Source organism: Canis lupus, chromosome 6 (genome assembly GCF_048164855.1).
Source record: "Canis lupus baileyi chromosome 6, mCanLup2.hap1, whole genome shotgun sequence".
Classification (NCBI taxonomy): Eukaryota; Metazoa; Chordata; class Mammalia; order Carnivora; family Canidae; genus Canis; species Canis lupus.
Genome location: NC_132843.1, coordinates 69,095,273 through 69,120,680, shown reverse-complemented (window position 1 = coordinate 69,120,680; position 25,408 = coordinate 69,095,273). Strand labels below are relative to the sequence as shown.

Below are 25,408 nucleotides of genomic sequence, written 5' to 3'. Positions count from 1 at the left end.
CACCCCACCTCAGCACATTGAGTTTCTTAGAAGTGTGAATAAATTTACATTGTTTAAAAATATTCTCTATGGCAGTGCCTGGGTGGCTCAGTTGGTTAGGCATCTGACTTTTGGATTTGGCTCAGGTCATGATCTCAGGGTCATGAGATCGTGCCCTGCATCATGCTCTGCACTCAGCAGAGAGTCTACTTGAGATTCTCTCTCTCCTTCTCCCATTGGCCCCCTCCCCCAACTCTTATCTCTCTCTAAAATAACAAATAATTCTTTAAAAAAATTCTCTATGATTTTCAGTAATTTAGATGGGCCTTCCTTACTTCCTTAAACTGGTTCTGATTGAAAAGATCTAACTATAATTTTAATCACCTTATTTTTAAAAAATTTTATTTATTCATTCATGAGAGACACAGAGAGAGGCAGACACATAGGCAGAGGGAGAAGCAGGCTCCCTGCAGGGGGAGCCCGATGTGGGACTCCATCCCAAGACCCCGGGATCATGACCTGAGCAAAAGGCAGATGCTCAACCACCGTGCCACCCAGGCACCCAATTTTAATCACCTTATAAACTCAATCTTCTAACCCAGAGCTGTTTGCCAATCACCAAACTGATCTACTTTTATCGTTTTCCATTTTCTGCATCTTGGAGATAATTTTAGTAAATCAATTAGCAAAAGATTACCAGAAAAAAAAAAATAACAAGAGCACTGTTATGAGGAAGGAAAGTTCTACAAAGGTCTCTGCCTTCCTTATGAATATTTTGAGCTACAGATACCTGTCTGACCTCAGGCAAGACACTAAGCCTCTCTAGATCTTGCTCTAGGTCCTCTGATTCCCATCAGCCTTCTGTTCTTGTCAGTGACCCCCCAAGTACCATCATCACTGGCCTAGTGGGAAATGAAGTATTTGCATCAGTGAACAGGTATGCATCGGAAGCTTCCTGTTGGAACTTCTGAAATGGTACTTCTGGGTTCTCAAAAACCTATTTTCTCTCTCTTCTCCTCTCTGCATATGCCAATTCTAAGGGAATATCAAAATAAATTCAAGGGTTTGACATTATCCAATATCCAGATGATGTTCCCATCATTGTCTTCTGTCAGCTGGAGAGTTGACAACATAGCAGGTGATCAATCTGCCAGGTGAGGAAGGAATGGGATGTCCCTGCAAGTGCAGGACAATTAAGCGAGACTGTGGAAAAGGAAGGGGGAGCGCTGGGGACTGTTGCCGTCACCAGAAGGCAGACGACCAGAAAGCAGAAGGGGGTGTCAGATCTCACCCCCAGACTGTCCTCAGCGGCCTGCCTCTCTCAGGAGGCTGTGAGCACCTTCAAAACGGACTCTTTCCTGCACTCTGAGAGCCTGACCCACAGCCTGGGATGCAGTGGGCACACACTCAAGTTTGGGCTTTTCAAATAAAGTACTGCCTACATATTCTAGGTCAATGAGCTGCTAAGAAAACCATACTGAGAAATATATATAAATTGATGAATTCAAAAATGATAGTTTCAAAAAAAAAATGATAGTTTCAAAAACACCAAGTTGGTTTCAGTGATTCCCAGTATCTTAAACAGGGGTAACAAGGAAGAATGCACTGAGATTTCTGCTCTAGGGAAATGCGGGGCTTATGAGATGCAAACCCCCATGAAAAATTAAATAAGTGTTTTTCACAGTGTTGTGTAACTATCACTGGCATCCATTTCTAGAACTTTTTCATTGCCCCGAACAGAAACCTTGTACCCATCAAAGGGTAACTTGCTATTCCCTATTCCCCCCTTCCTCTGGCCCCTGGTAACCTCTACTACCCTTTCTACCTCTGTGACGTTTCCTATTCCGGGTACCACATTAAATTGGAATCATACAATGTTGGTCCTCTTGTGTCCAGTTTCTTCTACTCAGCATAAGGTTTTCAAGGTTCAGACATGTGACATCTATCAGAGGAGCTCTATTATTAATGAGTACCTAAAGGTCTACATTAAGATAGAATGAGCTAATTTACCACAGTTTCAGCTTTTTGAGTAAAAGTTGAGGAGGCTATGATGAATGACATGTATTATTCTGCTCCGTTCATACCATATGCAGGGATATATACTGCAATGATTTCATACTTTTGCCACTTATGAGAACGCATCCTCTCTTTCTCTTTCACTCCCAACTGATGAGACCACTGATGCGCTGGTAAAATTCTAAATGGGAAGAAAAAAACTTACATAAAAATCCTTGAACATCTTCTGGGCAGCCGTGATCCGGCCAGTCGGTGTACTGCAAATGCCACACCGTCCTTTCCTGCCCAGACAAAAGGTGCTTGACCTTCAAGCCTGTGGTTGCATAGCAACCAGAATCTGTTCGGAACTTTGTGGTGACCTTGAACTTGCCATAGGTGGCCGAGCTGTGCTTGGAACCCAGTTTGGGCCAGTATCGGTGGCTCTTGGTTCTTCCGCCTTCCTGAATCACACACAAAAGCAAAATCAGAAATAAGTCAGGGGAAGGTCTCGTCCACCTAATCTGAAAATCTGAGGGCAGAGGAAATGTGAATGGCTTCTGGGTTGCCAAGTCATGCATTGTGCGGTCCCTATCACAGAGGAGATCCCACGCATCGTGGCTAAGGCCTAACAAGATTCGCCACGGTAGTGACAGCCATGAAATATTCAGAAGATTCACAATTGAGCTGCAGCTGAACGTGATGGGGTCTATTTTTAAGGTTTGCACAGTTCAATCACTGGAGGGGGCGGAGGGGGGGGGAATCAGATGGTGGCTTAGAAGGAAACCCAGAACAGGAAGGAGGTGGAGACAGAGGAGTGCTGAGGGGACACAGTGGTGGGAGTGCGGGTGAGCGCTGGGGGCTGCTCTGGGGAGGGGATTAGGAGCCCTGATGGTTGGTTCCCTGCTCCTGGGGCAACACATCCTGGGAGGTTGGGGAGGGGGTGGGTGAGTGGGGAGAGTACAAACACTCCTGCCCTGATTCATCTGCTTGAACTCTCTTAAGTCTGAAGCACACCTGCCTCGTTAATGACCAATCTTGTGAAAGCAGGCTTACCTGAGGCTTTAATTTATATTACTGGTGAGTGTCTAAGTTGATTACAAATTCCAAGAGACTGTAAGCCTCCAGCTGCCACATGGATCACTAGGCCTCGTGTCTGTAAGGCTGGCACATCTGGTCACTCAGGTTTCAGCTCACTTACAACCTCCTCAGAGGGCCCTCGGCTGCACATCTACTTTAAGGTAGATCCACTCTCTGTCCCATCCCTGCTCCATCTCCTTCAAGTTGGTCACCCCACTGAGCTTCCTTTATTTATTTTATGTTAGCCCTCCTCCCACGAGGATGGAAGCTCCCTGGGGACAGGGATCATGCCTGTCTGGTTGGCCACCACCTGCCCCTGAGGTCAGCACAGATGACACACTGCCTTGAGTTGAATGAATCCCTTAATGGTAATGTGATCTGATCAGAGGATAAAATGATTCTAGAGATTTTATGGAGAATTTACTCATCGTGGGAAAGTCAAATGGGTCAGTTGACAGGAGTACTACCACTGGCTGTAAAGGGCTTGAATTGCCCTTCACCACTATCTTCTAAGGGGCTGTTCTGGAAAGCAACTGCTCAGAATGGGGGGGGGGTGTGTCAATGAAGGAAACGTGACACTCCCCCCCTTCACTGTCTGTTCCTCACCCTTTAAAAATGTGTAGGAAGGGGGTATGTATGCCTTACCGCAGATATTGGTGAAAGACAGATGAGGCTAGTCCCTTAAATGACTTCAACACATAAGCTAACATTTCATGAAAGGAAGCAAAGAAGTGGTTAAAATAGAAAACTGAGAATGTGACAAGAGAAGAAATACAAAACTTCTTTCCTTAAAGACAGCAAGCTCCGCACAAACTGCTAGGTTGATCAGTGGTGTGTGCCAGTTTTTAATAACACCATGTAGAGTTCTCTAGTTAGGACAGAAAAACTATGTTTTACTTGGCAAAGAGAGAAAAAAGTTTTCTTTCCCCCTCTCTCCAAAGAATAGAGACCTCTACAGGAACAACAGTTTCTGGTCTCTTTTCAGCTGATAAGCATGAGGGCGTGTGGGGTTGGCCATGCCCGAGGTTGGTAATATGTGCTGATTTACCCACAGCAGCCCAAAGTTCTCACTCAAATTCCAGGGGAAAGATTATTGCTTTGTTTGGCACACAAAAGTGAGTTGGCTGAACTGAAGTTCAGTTCTTATTTGTTTGTTTGTTTGATTGACTTTAGTTTATGGCAATCTAAGGAAAAGAGTTAAAAAGCTGGATGAAAATGGGATACGATAATAAATTATCTTTGGGAAATAAAACAAATCTATGTGGGAGGAGAGAAAAGAAATGCATGCCAGAGAGAAAAGGATTTGCAGAGAAATGGTGCTTAGGAAGCAGGACAGAGCAGCAAGGTCACCAGATGCAAAGCCTATCTTCTGGCCACCCCTCCCTCCCCTGGGAACAGATGGCTATATGGCCAGTGCCCTTACCTCTTCCGCAGTGACCATGGCAATCACGTTCGCTCCCTGCTCCCACACCATCTGCCAGAAGTCGTGACATGTGTGCGGCAGGGGCCCCTGAGTGGCTATGTAGTGCCATTCCGCCCCACCAACCACCACCTGGAAACCAAGGAAAGCTTCGGTAAATGAACCCTGAATCCAGGACAGCATTACCTGCTGAGCATGGGTCCGTTTGTATCTACCTGCAAACCCTGGATAATATTTTTTAGGCCAAATGGGTTAAGTGCCATTATTCAAAAGCCCCTGGCACATTCTTACACAAAAATACTTTTTGCCAAAAAAAAAAAAAACAAAAAAAAAACTTTTTGCCACTCAAGCCTATTAAAATACACCCAATCTTTCTTTCCTGTAATTTACAGTAATTATATACAAACCAGTGCATGTTAAACACACACACACACACACACACACACACACATTACATGACCATATGGGTGTGTATAACCCAACAGAACTTGTTACAGAAGCAAGACTTATGCTTACGATGTGCAATGTACTCTGATAATTTCTATTCTTTTCTCCTAGTCTATTTCCTTAATCACATTCACACACACACACACAAACTCAAACTGGTCCTGATCACTAAATTGACTTCACACTCCACTATTATATTGTGATCCACAGTTTGAGGCATAGTACTCGCTGGTATCCCTTTAAACAACTAAAACAAAGTGTACCATGGAATAACATCCCTTTGGAAGCGATGTCTTTATACCAGTGACCTGCTAGGAACTGTGTCATTAACCTCCGCTGTTTCTGCTATTCTGTGGTGCCACATACAGTAGAGGTGTGCGGGGTGCACTTACATCAACAATATGTGATATTTGATTATTAACTTCCCCTTGTGTGGTACCACAGTATCCAAACAAACTGTGGAGCCATGAGATGATTTTGGATAATAAAATTATTACCCTATGCGGCTCCGGGTGATCTTGGAAGGCTACTTCTGCAGCTATAAATATTAGTGGCAGAGAATCACGAGTAAGTTGTGCCCAAAGTGTTGAAGGTCATACTGTCAGGGTGAAGTAGTGCCCTTTGGGGGGCACTCTTCCTGTGTTCCTTTCCATTCCTGTGCCCCTTGGCATTATTACAAAGTCAAGCCTCCTTAGACACCCACCAGCGCAAATCTCTAGATAGTTCTCGGAGCATGAAGTGATCATTGTTTGAATTTTTTTTCCCCTCATTTATTTTATAAAACTATATACTAACTGGATTCCAACAAAAACAATGTTAGTTATTGTCTCATTACAGAAGACATGTTTAGGTCAAAGCTGGCAAGCAAAATCCATTTTCCAAGTACTGGTGGGAGATAACATTCATATATTGGCTGGCTGGCTAGGAGTTTCGTTTATCTGTGGAATTGATTTTAAACATTAGCCTCTCTGGCACCCAACATATAGGAACCATAAATACTTCCAGAGTATGCGGCTGCCTGGGGCCTTTCGACAAATTCCAAGTATTGACAGGAGGGCATTAAAAACTGCATTAAAAACACAACAACCAATGCTACTGAGGTAGATTTCACAGATGTGATGATTCTACCTCTGGAGCAAATCAATCTCTGCTCTGTGTTAATAGCTGCTTGGAACCCAGGGAGAAAACATTGGCAAGATATACAACTCTATTCCAAAAAACACAAGGACAAGTTCTTGCAAGCTCGATGGGTCTATTAAATGCACCCATGTCTAACCCTGATCCACAAGATGAAATGTAAGCCTCGGAGAATACAGAGGAAGGGAATGCTTCTGTTAACAATACCCAATGGGCACACTTGATGCAGAGTGGCAGCTTTTCCAGAGAACAGATGGAAAATGATGAAGGATATCTGGCCAAAAGAAGAAGATAGTACGATATAACTATATAAGATTCCAAAGACATCCTATCAAGGAGCAGCTGTGTGATTTGTATCTTTGTTTGATTCATTATTTTGGTTATTATTTCATCTAAATTAAGCCCAGGAAATGGACCATAGTCAGTTTACTTGAGAGTTTCCTGAGGTTCATTTTTTATAGCTTTAGTTCTCACTCTCAAAGTTAAACTAAAATACCCAGCATGACCCATGTTAGTTATTCCTTCACATTTTTTGACCGTACTCTCTGGTAGTTAACAATATACATATAGCTATCTAGGTTCTGTGCACAAAAACCCTGCATCCAACCACAGTGTTCTTTTCATATTCTGTTCTGCAACTGTTACAACAGAAACATGCACCAGACATCTGGCTATATTTTAGAAGCTCAAAGGAATCTACCAAAAATTCAGCTCCAGTTGGAAAGTCCAATGAAGAAAGGGAGTAACTCCAAACAAGGCCACAAATAGATTTCTAAGGTTATGATCAAAAAAGACTATTAACGTGAACTGCGTATTATTTAAAAACATCCTGTAATAACTGCTTTAATATTAGTATATGAATAGATTCTCCCACGTTTAGAACAAACAGTGGCATTCTAAAGACTGAGGAAGGTACGCCATTTAGGAAACGGCTAACCATACATGCACGTATCTATAACTCTAAGTTCTAGCTGGGCTTGACCTAAGCTAATTTTAAAGTTGATGAAATCCTGAGACATGAAAATTTGAAGTCTCTGGAATACTAACAAAAATGGAATGGTATTCATGCCGTGAATGATGTGGCAAATCTTGCAAGATTCATCATCAACCACACCTCCAGGGCTTGTGTTGAAATGAGCCCACTCTTCTAAATAACACGTAAATTTGGACAACACGTAACCTGTAGTAGTGCAGGGGGGAACTGGTAAGTTTCTGTTGCTCTTGAACATCATAAAAACTTCAACGACAGGAGAAATACAATGCCCGTGACTTCCAAAGTCTCTATCATGTGCTAATTATAAACCAAAGGGGACAATCCTCAGCTTTTCCTGTGAGCGTTAGGGAGAGTTACAACTCACACAGATAGAGTGAAATCCTCTGTGGTGAGCAGGCTTCAGAAATAGCTGACCTGAGGTTTTCCTTGAGGCTGCTGGGCTTCCTTCTCTCTGCAGTGATAGGCATGCCCTTCCAGTTGACTAAGAATCAGGGGAGTTCAAAAACACTCCCTCAGGGGCTGGGGACAGGCCAAGATGCTGGGTCGGAGCCGTGCAATTTTTTCCTTTCTGCATTTTCCACCTCTAACCCAGCAATCTTCCACAAGCCTCCCCAACATGCTTCCCTTCTTACCTTGATATGGGAGGCATTAATGTAACCTGTGTTATTCTCTTTGGTCGGGATCAGCTCTACTCTGTTCTCCTCATAGGGGACAACTTCTCGGATGCGGCTTCGTTCGGCATTTTCTGGCAGAGCCGCTGTGCTGAAAATGCCATTCGCCTTCTTCTTTGGAATCTGCTCATATTCTGTGAACACCATTCCCTCTTCTAGCTTTTTCTTCAGGGTTCTGAACTGCAACAGAAATTAATCTTGAGCTCTCCGGATTATCTTATCCAAAAACTCCAACGAGTCAGAATCCTTTATATATTCATAGTGATAGTGTTAATAAGGAGTTTCAGGAGGTACAACGAACGAATGCTTGATTATTTGGTCTCATTATTAACCACACTGCTAGTTTCTCTGGACCAATAACCAAGTTCCTTCTCATTTATGCTTTAAACAGAACCAGCCAGGCAAGAGCTGAAATTCAAAAATCAGTATTTTCAGTATTAACACCTCTGCTTAAAGTCCTAGTGATTCCTTAAATGATTCCTCTAAAGTCCCTTCTGCCTTTAAACCTTTCTAATACTTCATATATACTGGCAGAAATCTCAAACAGGAATATTACTAGCACTCCATTAAATTTACATGTTTCACTGTACAGTAATTTTAGGAACTAAAGGAGCACACCTTTCTTCACTTCCAAAACACCACCATGCAGTTTCTTCCTGCTTTTCGAAACCAACATTCTCACAATGTGTTATCCTAAAAATTATAAATCAGCCGCATTTTATAGTCAACCAAGGGGACAGTATATTAAAAGAATTCTATAAATGTTTAGGTAAGATATTCACTCCCTGATAAAGGGTAATGGTTTGCAAATTTCATAGAAGTTCAGAAACTACAGTAATGGCTTAACTTCCTCATCTTGCAAAAAAGAGAAACAGGCCCAAAGAAATGAAGTGACTTGACCAAGGCAATGCAGCTTGTTTCAGGCTGGTCCCGTTAGGCAGGCTTCACTACACCAACTTGACAAAGAAACTTGAGATGCTGGAAAGAATCGATTTAATACAATGCACACCAGGTCTTGCTAATCTCAAATTGGAGAATTAATTCATCAAATAAACCTTAGTGCCGGCATGTTTGGGCAAGGATCAAGCTCTGGAATCCCAAGACCACAGAGAATGAATCACGTGTTTGACAAGCCCAGCGCTTACCCTCTCGTCCATGGGAACTCGGGTGGCATCAGCTCGATTCTCTTCCCGCCCCGAGACCCGGGCAACTGAGAGTCCATTCAACGCTGCCAACATGAGCGGCCGCTTCTGTGCCTCCAGGCTTGCCATCTTCTGCTTCTCTAGATTCTTGTGGCAAGAAAAGGCATGTTCTCATTGTTTATAATACGAGTAGAATGCTGGAATGTGTTTTAATCTCCCCAAATCTGTAACTGCCCAGCCAAGGAATGCAGACAATCACCATTAGGAGGGCAAATTCAAACACAACCTTCCCATTATTCCCACTGTGCCTGAGGTAGCCAGGTCCTACAGGACTCCTGAGATTTTATCTAAAAATGGATGCATGAATGAACTAACAAACAAACAAGTAAGAGCAAAGACTACCTACAAATATCCCCCTGCCATGGAGCTCACTCAAAAAGGGGGCCGGGGGAAGCAAAACAGTGTACAAGCAAGACATTTCAGGAAGGTAAGGGCTGAATGAAGACAGGGCAAGGGAAAGAGAAAGAGTTTTCATGAACAATTCAATCCAATCACAGTGATGGACCTTTTATACAGATTAAATGATTAAAAAAAAACCTTATAGATACCACTTGTAGCACTGTCAAGAAATCAAGACTCATAACCCATACAGAAAAATCTTCCCAAGTTTCCATTCTGAGAGGCTGTCAGATGGAGGATGTCAATCCTATGCTGACGCTCTGGTCCCTGGGATAGCATCCCCAGTACGAGGGCTGATGTGGTTTAGCAGCCTTGCCAACACCGAAGTCTGTGGTTGTCTAACATGATCCATGAGGCATTATCCTTCATGCCGCATCAGAAGGCCCCAAGGAGTAGGCACCAGGGCTCCCAATGACCATGGTGGGAAATTACTGAACGTGATGCAACTATGGGAGAATACAGATTTGGGGGCGGAGCAGGCCAGTCAATAAGGAAAGGGTTGGAGGTCAACACATGGTCCTTGTGTGTGGTATTTTGACTTCCTCTCCATCCTCACCTGCACCAACATTCTGAAGTTGGTCAGTCAAGGCTCTCGGTGTTAAGTCTACTATTGTAATTCCTTATGCCTCCCCAAATGGACTGAGGTATAAAAGAAATCTCCTTTTACCCAGCAAGCCAATAAGAGCATTTCCCAAAAATAGTTTTGTCTTGGAAGACAGAAGAATAGCAGGACTTCCGAAAGCATACAAGCTGAGGAGTTAGACAGCATTTAAGATTTTGATTCTAACAAAAGTAAAACCACTTTGTAGATTCCTTTGGCTGCCCCAGAGGAAGGGGTCATCTTATCCCTGGTTTCTTTTCAAGGCTTTAGGGTTTGTTTTTTTTTTTTTCTTAGTCTGTCATGTATAAATTTAGTCCCCAGTGAGGTGTGATGATGGAGCCATGGTACTGGCAGATGACAAAGAGTTAGTGGATTATTCTAACTGGGGGGACGGGCTGGCATTTCCACCTTACATGAGGTCAGCCTCTCAAAACCTCTTACAGTCAAAATGGAGCTCTGGCCTTTCTGAGTGATGCTTTATTCAGTGACAAGGCCAACCCATCAGACAAACTAGGTAACCAGGGGAAAAAATTATTAGCTACCTCTTTTAATTGGGAACATTTCACTTCCTCTGTGACATTCTGAGAAAAGCAATCATTTTGCAAGAAATGTCCCTAAGGTCCTCCAAATAGTCCATCTGCTTCCTTCCCATCTGGATCGAAGTAGGCCTAAGGCAAAAAGTAACTAACTAGTCTTCCCTGGAAGGATTACTAGTTACCTGCTGAATACTGAAATCCCAGGGATAAACAATTTCTCTTAGTTCCTTCTCACTTATCCCATCAGCTTGTTACCAGAGATAAAAAATAAGTAACTCAAAAACCTGATTTGGACTTTTCTCTTCCTGGCACCCGATTTTGGGCTCCAGGGCTACAAACAGTGAAATGGCCTCAAGGCAGCAGTAGGAGCCAGAAGGAGGAGCTATCACAACAGCAGGCAGGAATTGTCCATCAAATAGACGAGTGGCTCCAAAATTATGGAGAGCTGCCTGCAGGGGACATTCTCACCATCCCTGTCCCCCTCCGGTTCCCATTCGGTTAAATTTTCTCACGGTTTTTTTTAGCCTAGAGAAGCCTGGACAGCCTTCTCCATTCTTACTCATTCCTAACAAGCCAGGCAAAAGCTGCCCACAGTGGGGAGGGCAGAAGAGCATCTGAGATGTGGGAAGGGCATGGGAGTAAGTTTCCTCATTAAAAAAAAAAAAAAAAAAAAAAAAGGATGAAGAACCATCTCAACCTTCAGAGTCACTGCCAGTGTCACCATCTTGATCCACACAGTGGCTCACTGAAGAACCTCCTAGTCCTTCTCTGGGGTCAAGGCACCAGCTAAGGGTAGTAGTCCCTGAGCTCCTGAGTATATTTAATTTGGAAAAACAGAACAAAACAATGGGAAAACAAAGTAGGAATGGGTAATGATGTTCCTGAGCTACAATTAAGAAATGAAACCAGTTATTCATTATTGTTCGTATGAAGGGGGGGTGGGGACACACAGTGGAAACTCCCTTGCATCTCTGTGATGGTGCATGAAGCTCTATGTAGGGAGTCAGTGCCATGGGTTTGGATACAGGGTTTTGTTGAGTATAGGTTAACAAGAGGAGAGGATGAAAATGACCAATGTGAGGCTATGGGACCATGCAGGCATCAATAAACATCAGATCAGCAGGGGAAACAGCAAAGCAGAACGCTTGGATTCACAGGTTCTCAAGTTGTGGTAAAGGAGCCTGGGCCAGGACGTGCTGAAAATCCATTTACCAATGCATTCATTACTTTTTCCAGGCTGGGAAAGCTCTCCCCCAGGGCGCCACCCCCGTGTTTCATTCCATCCCCCAGCCAAATGGTTTTATTGGCCAGGGGCACAGGCATATCTTTCACAATTTCCCTCTAGGTTTGCAAAAAGTGGAAAAAGTTATGCCTGTACCAAATTCTTAGCACTACTCTAACTCGTGGCCAAAACTGTGCTGCTGGGAATGTTCTGAAAATTTGTCGAAAGTAGTAATGTTCCTACGGATTAGATTCCTGAACCCAAAAACGTGGCTTTCTTAAAACTTTGGTCTTTAACTGTTTTCCTTAGTTTGATAACCACTGGGGTGCAGGGAGACTTCTAGAGGAAGGGAGCCTAAGAACCTCATCAAAGGAAATTTTAGCTTGCAACTGTTCTGGAGTTCCTAAAGTAAGTGCCAGCTACCCTATGGTAGAAATGTGGTACCTGCAGAGGAGAAGTCAATATGGGTTTGATGACTTGTAATGAAATGATGCTTTTACTTTTTTTTTTTTTTTAAAGATTTATTTATTTATTCAGAAAGAGAGAGAGGCAGAGACACAGGCAGAGGGAGAAGCAGGCTCCATGCAGGGAGTGCAATGTGGGACTCGATCCCGGGTCTCCAGGATCACACCCCCGGACTGTAGGCGGCGCTAAACCGCTGCACCACGGGGGCTGCCCAATTCTTTTACTTTTTTAAGGAAATTTCTAAAACAAGGAGTAATGGTGATCTGAAATATTCTTTAAAGTAGTAACTACAGGGGTGCCTGGGTGGCTTAGTCATTTAAGTGGCTGACTCTTGGTTTCAGCTCAGGTCATGATCTCAGGGTCATGGGATTGAGCCCCCAGTAAGGTTCCGTGCTGAGTGCAGAGTCTGCTTGAGATTCTCTCCCTCTCCCTTTGGCCCTCTCCTTGCTCACTCATCTCTTTCACTCTCTCTAAAATAAAATAAATAAATAAAATCTTAAAGTAGCAACTACAATCTAGCAATTTTCTCATTACTAGGAGATAATGCACTTTGTTGGTCTGTGTGTGCACCTGTTACCTATACACTCTTGCTGTTACAATATACCTGGTTCTCCAGCTGGTACGTATCCTGAGTAAGAGTTATTTATGTCTAATATCAGGCATCTCCAAATGCTTTACGTGTGTGTCTATGTACGCGTATGTTCACATGCATGTGTGTGAATACCGAGAGAATGAGCTTAACGGGGAACTGAAGCTCAGTGATGAACTTGTGAGTTTACGGTAGTGTTTTTGGTTTGTGTTAAGCATCTACTGAAAGAAAATCTGAAAATAAAGCTGAACACGTCATGGTCCAGTCATTACTGGTGAGCCATCTCTGACATAGAGCTCTCTACACAGAGCTGCGCTCTGAAGGGATGTTGCTCTTTTACTACCTAATTGAGGGAAAAAAATGCTTCTCCCTAAAAGAACCAACAAGAAATGTAGGAAGGAGAGCTCCCAGTAGCTCACACAACAGGACGTCTGACCCTGAATAAAGAGCACAATGCTGGCCCAAACAACCTGCAGCATCCTGACTCCACTGTGGTGCCTTGCGCCAAGCACAGCAATTAAAAGGCCCAAATGAAAATGGAAGATTTGACTGAAAGGGGAAAAACGAAAGTTTTGTGAAATAAAATACTGCCCGTTGAAATGCCAACTGATGCTCTAATTCCCTAACACATTCCCTGGATCAGCCTCGCACTGCCTTCGGTCCTGGTGCTTTTACACCCTGTGTCATGGGGACGCCGACACTGCCCCGGAGCAGAGGACACTTACCCTGAGGGCCATCTCTCTCTCTACGATGCTGTCTTCCAGGGAGAACATCTCAGACACGGGTCTCTCCTTCACAGGCTCTTTTTTGACCCGCTCCTTTACGCTTGTCAGGTCGGGTTCAGAGATGGACGGGCCCAGGGAAGGCCCAGCCACTGCCAGCTGGTCAGCGCGGGAGACGCTGATGGCCTTGGCTGGCCCGTGTCTCAGGACCCTGGCCCTGGCCATGGCAGGAGGCAGGCTGACCTGGTCTTGCCGTAGCGCCCCATTGCTAACACTTTTCCTTGGGCCAGGGTACTCGGGTGGGGGTTTGTTTGGGATTCGGGCCAAGGCCGCCTGCAGCTGGGCACTGTACCCCATCTTCTCCCGGAGCACAGGGATCTGGGGCACCGATCCCGGGACCTCCTCCTCCTCCTCCTCGCTCTCACTGCTGTGGATCAGCATGGTGGCATCGGAGAAAGTCTTCTTGTGGTGGTAATGGGGAAGCTGGTGGGCCTCGTGGCTCCCTGGCACCTCCTCGGGTGGCCCCTGCTCCCGGAGCGTGTTTCGGCGGGCCATGGGGATATTGAGTGACTTCAAGGTCATGGCTTCCATGCCCCGCACCATGCTGCTCATCACCTCCAGGCTGTGGCGCTTATTCACTGCGCCGTGGTGCTTGGTGGCCGTGAGGGGCTCGCTCACCTCCTGGAGAGACTGGTGCACCACCGGGGAGCTGTCCTCCTGGAAGGTCTTCACGGACAGCTGCACTTTGCGGGTCACCAGGTCGGGGCTACTGCCGCTGACGTACTTGTGGCGGTGGCTGGCGAGGTCTGGGGTGCTGGTGGCAGGGCGCGGCCGTGGGTAAGGGGGTGGCGGCCTGAAGAGATAGTTTTTGAGCATATGAGCCGTGTTGTAGTTCTGGGTGCCTTGGAGCTGCATGTTGGCCAACTCTGGCGTGCTCACCGTGTGGGAGATGGCACTTGCCCCCGGCTTGCTCGGCACCGAGTTATTCTTTGGGTTTATTTGGTCAGATGGACTGACAAGTTTGTGACCATAGCCTCCCTGTGGCCCATAAGGGACAGTGTAGGGGTGCCTCTCCCGCATCTCGGGCTGGCTGTACACCAGATCCTCCGGCTGGTTGTAGGCATGCGTATTGATGATGTTGAGGTTTCGCAGAGACTGGCTCTGGCTGTCGGCGTGCAGGACCCCCCTCTTCATCTGCCGCATGACTGTCTCATAATCGGGGGTAGGCCGGTAAGATGGCACGATGATGGCGCTGTGCCGGTGGCTAGGGATGTAGTCAGCCCGCATGATGTCACTCCCTGGGATACTGAGATTGGAGGACACAGGAGAAGCCTGGATGAAACTCTGGGAGCAGCTGAGGGAGTTGACGCTGTGAACACTACACACGCTGCCATTGGTGACGGTGCCATTTAAATAATTTAAATCCAGACTGTTGTGAGAGTTGTAATACAAGGCTTCTTCATTCCCGTGGAAAATGCTGTCTATAAGAAGTCAAACAAAGGCACGTGAGCCTCCACATCATCCTGCTCCAATTAAGTTCATCCTCACACTCATGCGCATGATTTTTAGAAGTCATTAAAAGTGAAATTCTGTGGTCTCCACCCACATATTCCATGAAAAAACTAGTAACTCTTGGGTGAGAGGCCAACATACAGAAGGAACACTTTAAAGCATACTAAAAAGAAAAAGGGAATCTAATCAAAGAACGGTATGTACACCTTTGGAATAGTTATCACCTGGGACAGTTCTTGACTTTGCCATGAGCTTTGAAATTAGGCACCATCGATGGCCCTCACGATGGGTAAACCTGTCTCCTTGTCCAGCAAGGACTGGAACATTTGGGCCAGGAGGCCAAGAACTTTACCAGGGCAGCAGATTTGAAGTTACGGAGCACCTGCAGCTTCTGTTCTGACTGCAGTGGGGAAAGGTCCCCTTACCCGAGGGAATGCTGAGCATTCATAAAGACACAAGTGATGCAGTCAGGATGGCAGCATGCATGGCTAGCTTGTTCTGAGCAGCAACTAGAGGAGGGCAAACCCAGAATCAGGAGTTCTTTTAGCCACTGCCTAAAACTCTCCCCTAGAATCGGTTTCATCACTGAGGTCAATTCACATTAAAATTAATGATAGTTTAAGGAGGTACCTACAGAGATATAAAGTAGATTTCTGACGTCAGGCCCATTCTGGGTGTCCAGGGTTCCTTTAACACTAATGCTCATCCACGCACGCACGCGCACGTGCACGCATACGCAGCCCTAGGAAGGCAATCTCTTGCCAAAACACTGTTTTTGGTGGGCAAAGTACATTTTCATACTCAGATTCAAGCACGGACAAAGTAGAAGAGGACATAGCAGAAAGGCAAACAAAACAAAACACCCCCACCAACCAGAAAAGGTGAATGAAAACACTTGGCTGCCTGAAGAGGAGTTTGGCACAGGCCAGACGGGCTGAGCTAGATAAGAGAAACTGGCAAAACACAGAGACGAAGGTGCCCACTCATCCCACCTCTAGTGGGGTCTGGTGCTTTCCCACAGAAGCTGGGCAATTTTGCCAGTCTGCTTGTAAAAAAAGTAGTGTTTTATTAGATAGTCTTGATTATCTTCATTTCCATACCCACACTCTGACAGTACAGATTCAAGATAGCCAGCATATGGTAACGCGGAAACTAATTATCCACCTAACATATTGTCAACATCTAAGTTTAATATCATTCCTTTCTGGAGATGCAGTTAATGTAACGATGCACTGGCTCAGGCGTCATGATACCAATTTTCATCTCTAAGCTCCTCCACTATCCTGGATCCTCTGGATTCTTTCTGTATCTGTGAAATGGAACAACAGTACCTATCGCATGGGTTTATTTTGAGGATTAAATGAAACAATACGTGGCAAGTGCTCAGCACTGTGTTTAGGGAGAGGAGTTGCTCTATAAATGTTCATTGTTATCACTGTAATCATTATTATTGGAATGGATTTTTCTCCCACGTTTTGCATGGGAGTGTTTGGCGAGAAAAAGAGTAATGAGATTTTGTTTACTGGGAGGCAAGAACAAGGGCACTAACAACTAGCAAGCAACAGATAAAAAAGAGGAGTAGAGATGACCTGTGCCCTTCTGTTAGTATTCTGGATGCCTGTATCCCCTGTCACCATGAGAGCCCAACTGCTACAAGCTTTCTGACACCGGCAGTGAGGGTGAAGAGTATTCCATTGGGCTGACTGCCCCTCTCCCTTCTCCAAGCCCACTTACCAGAGGCAGGAGAAAAGGAACTTGCTCACTGCTTTCTCCCAACTCCCCTGGCAGCCAATCCTGGAAAAATTTTTCTCTTAGGGGCAAATAACATTCTGTGCCTTGCATAAATTGAAGCTGCTGCCTGCTGTCATTCAGACAATGACAAAATCAAGACAAAAGTTATCATTGTCATCTAAAAAAAAAATCACCTTTACTGCTTATAGGGTGCTCAATTTTTCATCTTAGGAAGGAAGGGAAAAAGGCAAGCTGTGGTTACCTTGTGAAGTGTGAGTTTCCGAGTAGTGCTCGCCACACTGGACGTGCATGGGAGGCAAGATGTACGGCTGCTGTCGGGGCTGAAACAGAGAACATGACAAAGGTGGGAAGGACGTGGCATGAGTGTCCGGGGTCTCTTGCAGGGAACCAGCCCACCACTCACCCACATCTACAGGGAGGCGCTGTGTGGCTGCTCTGCCCGTCTGCCCTTGATCCCTCCCTCTTTGACTCATCTGTACCCCCATCCTCTCCTAAGTTTAGGCCTGGAGAAACAGGAAGTGAGGGGTGCGGAGGCTGGTTCAAGGCAAGAAAGATAAAGAGGCTACAACGAACACATCATCTATTTCCTGATACACTTGCAAAACTCCCAATGCCTTATTTAAAGGAGTAACTCAGAACATGGATATTATTATGTTCTTCCTAAGAAATAATGACAACATGGAGGGGGAACTCTTTCATTCTATTCAAAACTGGCTGTACCTATGAACCTTGTTAACAGCACCACCATCGACTTCCAATAGGGATAAGGGTAGTGTGAAGCTCGGTCCACTTGCAAATTTATATAAAAATCTGAAAAGTGAGCCACAACAAGTGTGCTGTTCTCAAGAGCAATTATTGCCCCTTCCATTGTAGAAGCCAATATGGAAAGGCCTTGCTGGCAATCTGGTTCAATCATCTACTCTCCTGCCCTCCTCTTCAGTGAAGAATCTTTTCCAAGAGATTCTTAAAGATGGCATTTAGCCTCAATCTGATTAACTTCCTACTGTAGGCAAGGGTAAACTTTCAGAGGGGGAAAAAATGCGTACATAGGATCAATATTTATGAGCCATCAAAGGAAATATGATTAGTTGCTAATGTGGTCTAGGGCAAGACACTGAACCTTAGTAGGTCTCAGCTTCTTGTCAAATCACAAACAATATCCAATTTATTTATATATTCGGGCTCCAGCTGAGAGCCTGTTTGAAGAAAAAGCTTTGACACTAAAAAAGTCTTTTAAAAACTTTAACCTTGTAAACCACGAAACAGGTTTTCTTATATTTCTATTTGATTATTTCGAAATTAGCCTTATAGATATTGGTTTAAATGTTACTTTAGGAAAGAAGTTGAGATCAAGCCTAAAAACTCAAAGCCAGCAGGGGTCACACTTTCTTGTATCCCCCAGTACAAGAAGAGCTCTCTCCACAATTTGAAGCTGGGTAAATAACTCATCTACCATGTTCTCGGCAACAAATAATGCTTACACATCAAAAGGGCATATAAAGAAGGTAATGAAGACAAGGGATCCAAAAATTAAAGAGTCAAGAGAGAAGAAATAAAGAACTGAAATTAATCTGAGAAAGTAGTTCTTGGTACCAAGGAAAAGGTGCTATTATCAGCTTTTCTAAATATTCCCAAAATCTCCCTTTGGCTGGTTTTTGAATTACAATTTTAAAATATTTTTCCTCTTCTTGGTAATACATAACTCAACTCAATTTTTCCAGAGTGGGGACAGCTGGCTTGAGGCTTGAAACAGACAGACAGACACACAGACACACACACACAGTGGGGCGGGATTCATAGGAGGTAACAGAAATACATGGTAAGGCGAAGTTGAGTCTCTGCCTTCTCTTGCCCTTATTAAAAAAAAAAAAATCCAGGAAGTACCTGTTTATGAATTGGCGTAAGTGTACAGCAAAGGACAAAACAACAAACCCTCCAAATACCACTTCAGGATATAACTTATTCCACATATGTATATATATGTATATACTCCATTTATATAATATAATGCATATCATTCTATTTCTTTCCAGAACTGCTAATATAGAAACGAGTGTGATGCCAAAACACAGGCAGCAGAAGGGCAAGAGAAAACTGCAGGACCGGTTATCAGTAAGGAAGCCAGAACAAGACCCCATCACTCATTCCAGGGAACTCGTGGTGAATTGGTTTAACCCTAAAGGGTACGGGAAAGAGGGACACCCTGACTTTGGCTTCCTGCAGATTTTCTTCATCCAGATAGAATAGGAAAGCCTCTTTATCTTCTCTAGATGAGTAGGATGAGATCTAATCACAAGACAGCCTTAAAATACTTTGCCCTTGTGCTGTTGTTTCATGGACATAAGTGAAAAATTATCTCCCTAATGAAGACATGTAGACTCTAAAGAAAAAAAAATAATACAAAGGAGAAGTATAAAGAGACCAGCGCTATGAACAAATCTATTAATGCCTCAAGTAAAAAGACCAAAGTGACCCTCTAGATCTCCAAGGCAAGGGCCACTTGTGAAATATTTTGCATGATACCGAGATTAATAATATGCATGGAGGTACTCAGGAATGTGATGACGTAATGGTGAAACTCAAGAATTCGAAGAGTTCATTCTCTATGTATTTTCCAGAAAAAAAAAAAAAAAATCCTCAAGACTTTCCTTTTAAAAGATGAGTTGAAGATATGCTATAGGGCACACATTGTATATGAGGAAAAATTCAATTTCATTCTATCAACTCGAAGGAAATGCTCACCTAGAAAATTTTAAAGGTCACGTGTTTATTTTGGTTTTGTGTCACACATCAGAACCTCAAATAGAAGAATTATGATTTAAAACAAGTAGATAATTTAAAGGAAGCCAATTCTCCTGCATCTTTCTATGATATCATTCTTAAGTAATCCTCAAAATAAAACACAGCTTAAGACAGGACATATGTATAGAAATTAGAGTTGTGTTTCCTTATTCAGAAAAGGAGCAGATTTTTTTTTTTAAACTAATGTTAGATAGCAAAGTAGATTGATTTACTAGGTCAATTATCTTGACCTTAAGATTAGAAAATGGGCAATTAATCTTCCCCACTGAATACCCTACCTGAAACTGTCAATTAAACTCATTCAATTCTGGTTCATTTAAAAAGCACTTTCATTCTTTTCTTTCTTTCTTTTTTTTTAAGAGAGGGGAAAGGGGAAGGGTGAGGGGAGGGGCCAAGGGAGAAAGAGAATCTTAAATAGGTTCCACACCCAGCACAGAGCCTGATGTGGTGCTGGATCTCACAACCCTGAGATCATGACCTGAGCCAAATCAAGAGTCGGACACTTGGGCAGCCCGGGTGGCTCAGCGGTTTAGTGCTGCCTTCAGCCCAGGGTGTGATCCTGGAGACCCCGGATAGAGTCCCATTTCGGGCTCCCTGTGTGGAGCCTGCTTCTCCCTCTGCCTATGTCTCTGCCTCTCTCTCTCTCTCTGTGTCTCTCATGAATAAATAAATATTTAAAAAAAAAAGAGTCGGACACTTAACTGACTGTGCCACCCAAGCTCCCCTAAAAAGCATTTTCTGATTAGTTTATTAAGCTCTATCTATGGGCAGTGAATACAAACGAATTTGTGGAGCTTGTAACTTTAGACATGTCTGTATGTAACAACCAGAAACAGTGAGTAATAAAACCAAGATGAGCAAGTGGATGAAAACACACACATTAGGTTGCATGCTGAAGAAACATGGTCTCATTGGCCCTAAGACATACTCTTAAAGGGATGAACCCAGAGCCACACATTGAGAAGTGATGGCCATGGATGGGCACAAGGATGTCCCACACGATGGGACATGGACAGGACGTGGATGTTCAACCACACTTGCTTGGCAGACTGATGCTCTTCTGTGTTCTCATCAGACCTTTAACTGGTCATGATGCCTAAGGATGTCTCCTCTCAAATGAGCAACAAAAGGATACTCCATCCCCAACAGTCAGACCACTTGATAACTGAAGGCTTTATACATACCAGAGAGGATCGGCTCCAGGTGGGCTGGCGTCTGATGGGGGGTGGAGAATTTGATTGTCTACATGAGAAGTTAAAAAAATGAAAATGGTCATTATATTTATCAGACATAAAAGAACCAGACAGACAAGAGAGGGGAATAAGAGGAGGGGAAAGAGACAAGATAGGTAAGTAATTTATAGCAGAACATAAACATTTATTTCTGAATGATGAGACTATGCTATGAAAAGTTTTGATTGCCTTTTTTATTCTCTTCCTTATTTCCAAAAGTTTGGAGCATATGGTCCTTAGAAAATAAGTTTTATAGCAGGATAAGAAAAGAAAGATTATGAGAGGAAGAAAGCAAGACTGAAAAATATCACTGTTATTACACGGGTTTTTAAGAATCATACCCTTTATATCTTTTTGTGTGTGTAATATCTTTCATAATGAAAAACGGCAAGTAGAAAAAAATACTTTTTAAAATGTTGGAGTCAAATGAAATCCAGAGTGGATTAAGTAAGTCTAAGTAAGAGCATATAAAGGTCTTTTTGAATTAAGACAACACCGATTACAAATATTTATCTAATCAGATCCTTTCCAGACTGAGAATGAATGTGATTTTTTTTTTTTAACAGAGAGATAAACATGTGTGGGGACTGGGAGTAGGTTTTATCAAACTCTGGAGGACTGAAATCAAAGGTGCCTTTGAGAAATGGGTCCTGAATTCCAGAGCAACATTTTCCCTAGTCCTCAGTGAGATCACAAAAAGACAAAAACAAACAAAAAACCCAGGACATGTTGAGTTCATCAAGCTAGAATTCTCCAATTCAAAGCACTCTCCTTAATCTGAGAGTTCATCTTTCCTACCTTTTTTAGTGATAGGACATCTTATGAAGTGATGGAAACAGTGCAGTAATGTTGGATGTTTTTTAAACAACTGGCCAAATACATTATAAGACCTAGTTACAGGTTTTATAATATTATTGTAAGACCTGCGATTTTTCTTCTCTCAAGAAATATGGGAACCATTCCCTGGAGCTATATGGGAAGATGACAAGCAACAGCTCTGTGTGCAAAAAATAAAAATAAAAATCAGTGACAGTCTTTTAAGGTCAGGGTGTGGAGACCTCTAGAGAAGGATGCTGTGAAGATGATGCTAGATTCATAAAACTCCAGGGGGTTATCCCAGGCCTTAATGCAGCCTGCACTGAGATTCTGAATTTGTTGTGTATATGGAGTACGCTGGTGTACATCTTAGAGAATCCAGGTTCTTATCAGATAAGAGGTTGGGAATCTCCCATACCTGGTTAAGAACAGGAGAAGAATGATTACTGCAGAAATAGAAAACACAATTTCCTTAGCTTTCCATTTAATATAGGATGTTCACTAATATTAGAAGACCTCAAAATAAAAACACGTGGAAAATTTTATGACAAATCCACTTGCTGAGAAATGGTCAAACCAGAAGACCACAGTAAAATCCATGTGTTGGAACAGTTTTGTTTTAATTCGCCCTCCAGAAGTCAACCATAGAGTCCCTGTTCATGTCAAAGACACCCCCACGAATCAAAGGCAACAGCAGGGCAGACCCGCACAGAAGTGATCTATAGGGAATCTGTTCAAAAGAACGGCATGTGTGTGTGTATGTGTGTGTGTGTGTGTGTGCGCACGTGCACACGCACATCTGTACAGTTATGGCTGTTTGATTTGCCACTCCCTCATCACTGCCCTTCTAAATTTACATTTGCAAACTTTGCGGGCAGACCGGATACTATCGCCTATCTTTTTAGACTCCAACAGTGACCAATCGCAATGACTGGCTTGAAAGAGCCTCCATCGTGTAGAGAAGAAAGTGTGTCAGGAGCTGAAGCTCCAGTTCTAAAGCAGCCGCAGTTTTCAGCAGGAACTGCTCTGGGACAATACTCTCACACTCTTGGATGTGTCCACTGGGGGAACGGAAAAGCAGTTCCTCGCTTGCATGTCTATCCCCGAATTCTTTGAAACACAATTAAGCACCTTGGGCGCCCCACCTGCCGAATGCACTTTGCTGAGGGACGTCTTTTGAAGGCAACCAAAATAAAGGCAATGATAGCGTGAGGCCCAGCTACTCTACATCCAAGGTCAGGTCACATTTAAGTTCCTGTATCAGACTCCCTTTATCATCTTTATTTCCAAATTAAATTTAAAAAACACACATGGACTTGTGACATCTATTAGCGTCTTCCAAGTCTTCCTGTAATTACCCCGGCCTCTCATTTACAGGCAGATGACATGACCCAGAAGCACACGCAGGGTTAGCCAACTGTGTAAGAGAAACAGGGCTGAGGATGACAGAAGCTTCTTTTCTTTCAAGTTGGCTTGCCACTCTGTTACACACTTCTGAACCGACTCCGCATCTGACACGAAGGGGCACCCTGGCAAATTGGGAACGGCTCGGCTCCTCCAAACTCATAGCAGAGGATGGAAAGGCACTAATATGGGCCAACCCGTCCAGGTAGTCAAGCACTCAGTCAATTTGTGAATTATTTTCTCTCCAGGCATATGCACTGCACCAGACAGTCTTCATCATTAAAGTTCTTTCACTCCTGCCTGGATGCAGCTTACTCCTTTAACTTCCGAGAGGAAGGAGGGGAAATAGAGCAAGTGGAAAGAGCAATCTAGGACACCCCTGAGGCACATCCCTCAAGCCACGGAGCAAAGAGTGCACGAAATATTTACTTACTCAGTGCAGATTTTGTTTTGTTTGTAAAATTTGTGTCGCGTAGCAAACAACCGAGAGATGTACTTGGCATTTTCAATATCATCCTTGGAAAATAAGAGATGGGGAAAAAATAAACATTGGTTTGACTCTATATGCATCTACCTAGGATTCTTCTGAATGGGCCCACATCCCTCCCTCCTGTCAGGCAGAGCAGCAAATATCTATGATGCTCATCTATGGCGAGCATGGCTAGGAAGCCTCCCACCACTGATGCAGACAATCCATCAGTTAAAGAGTAAGGCACTGGGCTTACACTGATGAGCTGGCGTGTCTTTACACAATTCCAAACCAACTGCTTTAAAAATAAAGAAATGAATGAAGACAGAGCATGGGATGACCATTGAGAGGCAGGGAGGTGAAGCAACAGCCTTGGCTCTCAAGGGGGCGCTCGACAGAAGGGTGATCACTCAGTTTACTTCGGGTTAGGTTTGGGCTATGATGGGGAAGGAAATTCAGGTCAGCCGGCAAAAGAAAGTGCTGGGCAATATCATAGGGGGGTTACTGGATGCGCAGGCTGTAACTTAAGAGCTGAGGAACGTGGCATGCCAGACATGTGATCCACCACAAACACAGCAGGTGGAGGAACCCAAATCCCAGAGTCCGAACTCAACTTGGAAACCTGGCATTTTGAACAGGAAACTACCACCATTACCCAGAAATGAGTAATGACAGCACCGGGCGAGTGTTGGATACTTATCAGTTCAAGAGAACATTTATTCTCTCGCCGTGTGGAGTGCAAGGAAAGGATATCGTGTATTGAGAAATCAAAAAGCAAGCTGCCTGTCGGCCCTGCCCCTGTCTTTCTATTTTGCTTACCGTGTGAAAGAGGGCAGTCTCTTCTTTGTTGATGAGCTCCACTAGAATAGTAGACTTGTTGTGAGTGATATTCCCGATATCATTCCACCTGGTCAAAAGATAGGCAACTGGGTTTGCCAACGAAGTTCTGTAGGAGGGTCATCTGCTACTGGTGAGTCTCATTTGACAATGTATGATTTAACTGTAGTTTTAAAAGCCAAATATTCCTTCTTTCCAAGCAAAAAAGTAAAACACAACTTGCATGGACTTAAATACCTAAAAATGCTGTATATGTATAACCTACATCTAGATATTGCTGTTCATAAGGCACCGTTGCCTTTATGACTAGTTAGGGGGAAAATGTTCAAGGATCTTTTGCCTTGTTTTTCACATTTCCAAACTGCAAAGCATTTCCCATGATCCCTGCTTTTAATGATGGAAAGTATTTTAAAGTCATGTGCTTCTAGGAATCTAGGCCAACGTATCCACATAGATTCTGTGTTGCGGTGTACACTACAGATGGATTATGCCACCAAGAACAAGTGCCCAAGGGATGTTTAATGTGCCCACATTTTTGTGATCTACACACACAAATTTCCTTCTCTTTCCTCATAAAGACCACAGCTAAAATGAGACATACAAAATAACCATCAGACAAGGGAAGGTAAGCTACTGTGTCCCATTCTAAATTGACTCCAAGTAGAATGGGACACAGTAGCTTACCTTCCCTTGTCTGGTGGTTATTTTGTATGTCAATTTTTAACCATCTCTTACTACTGCCTTCCTTCATTCTGTGCCCAGTCTATAATGCCCTGCCCACTGCCTCTTCATGCCAACATTATACTTCCCTATCCTCCACCTAGATGATTTCTTTAAGACCCAGCTCAGAAGTCACCTTCTCTCTCTTCCCCGTCCCTAACCACTCACATGGCAGGAAAGAATCTGGTATAGTCCTCTGTTGAGCACCACATGGTATTATAATTGTTTACTTCTGTGACTCGATCCCCAACTAAGGCAAAGGAGGGCATAGGCCTCATGCCTAGAGATTCTGCTTTCTTCACCTCTGTACTCCATACACTTGAGCCAAGTACCTGGCATGCAGCATGCAATAAATGTTTGCTGAAAGAATTAAAAATAATAATATTGCCTTCCATCTGTATAGAGTAC

At 43.7% G+C, this 25,408-nt stretch overlaps 1 protein-coding gene across 3 annotated transcripts in view; it reads right to left on the bottom strand.

Moving 5' to 3' along the window:
• The window catches only part of PTPN14 (protein tyrosine phosphatase non-receptor type 14), a 180,388-nt gene that overhangs the window by 15,329 nt on the left and 139,651 nt on the right, over positions 1 to 25,408 (bottom strand). For all 3 annotated transcript variants that reach the window (XM_072831071.1, XM_072831070.1, XM_072831072.1), the window contains exons 9-17: positions 24,263 to 24,350; positions 23,408 to 23,490; positions 20,707 to 20,764; positions 16,962 to 17,040; positions 13,460 to 14,937; positions 8,866 to 9,009; positions 7,682 to 7,900; positions 4,475 to 4,603; positions 2,201 to 2,435 (exon numbers count right to left, since the gene is read on the bottom strand). In XM_072831071.1, coding sequence (XP_072687172.1) covers positions 2,201 to 2,435; positions 4,475 to 4,603; positions 7,682 to 7,900; positions 8,866 to 9,009; positions 13,460 to 14,937; positions 16,962 to 17,040; positions 20,707 to 20,764; positions 23,408 to 23,490; positions 24,263 to 24,350 — 2,513 coding nt within the window. The remainder of the gene's footprint in view (positions 1 to 2,200; positions 2,436 to 4,474; positions 4,604 to 7,681; positions 7,901 to 8,865; positions 9,010 to 13,459; positions 14,938 to 16,961; positions 17,041 to 20,706; positions 20,765 to 23,407; positions 23,491 to 24,262; positions 24,351 to 25,408) is intronic.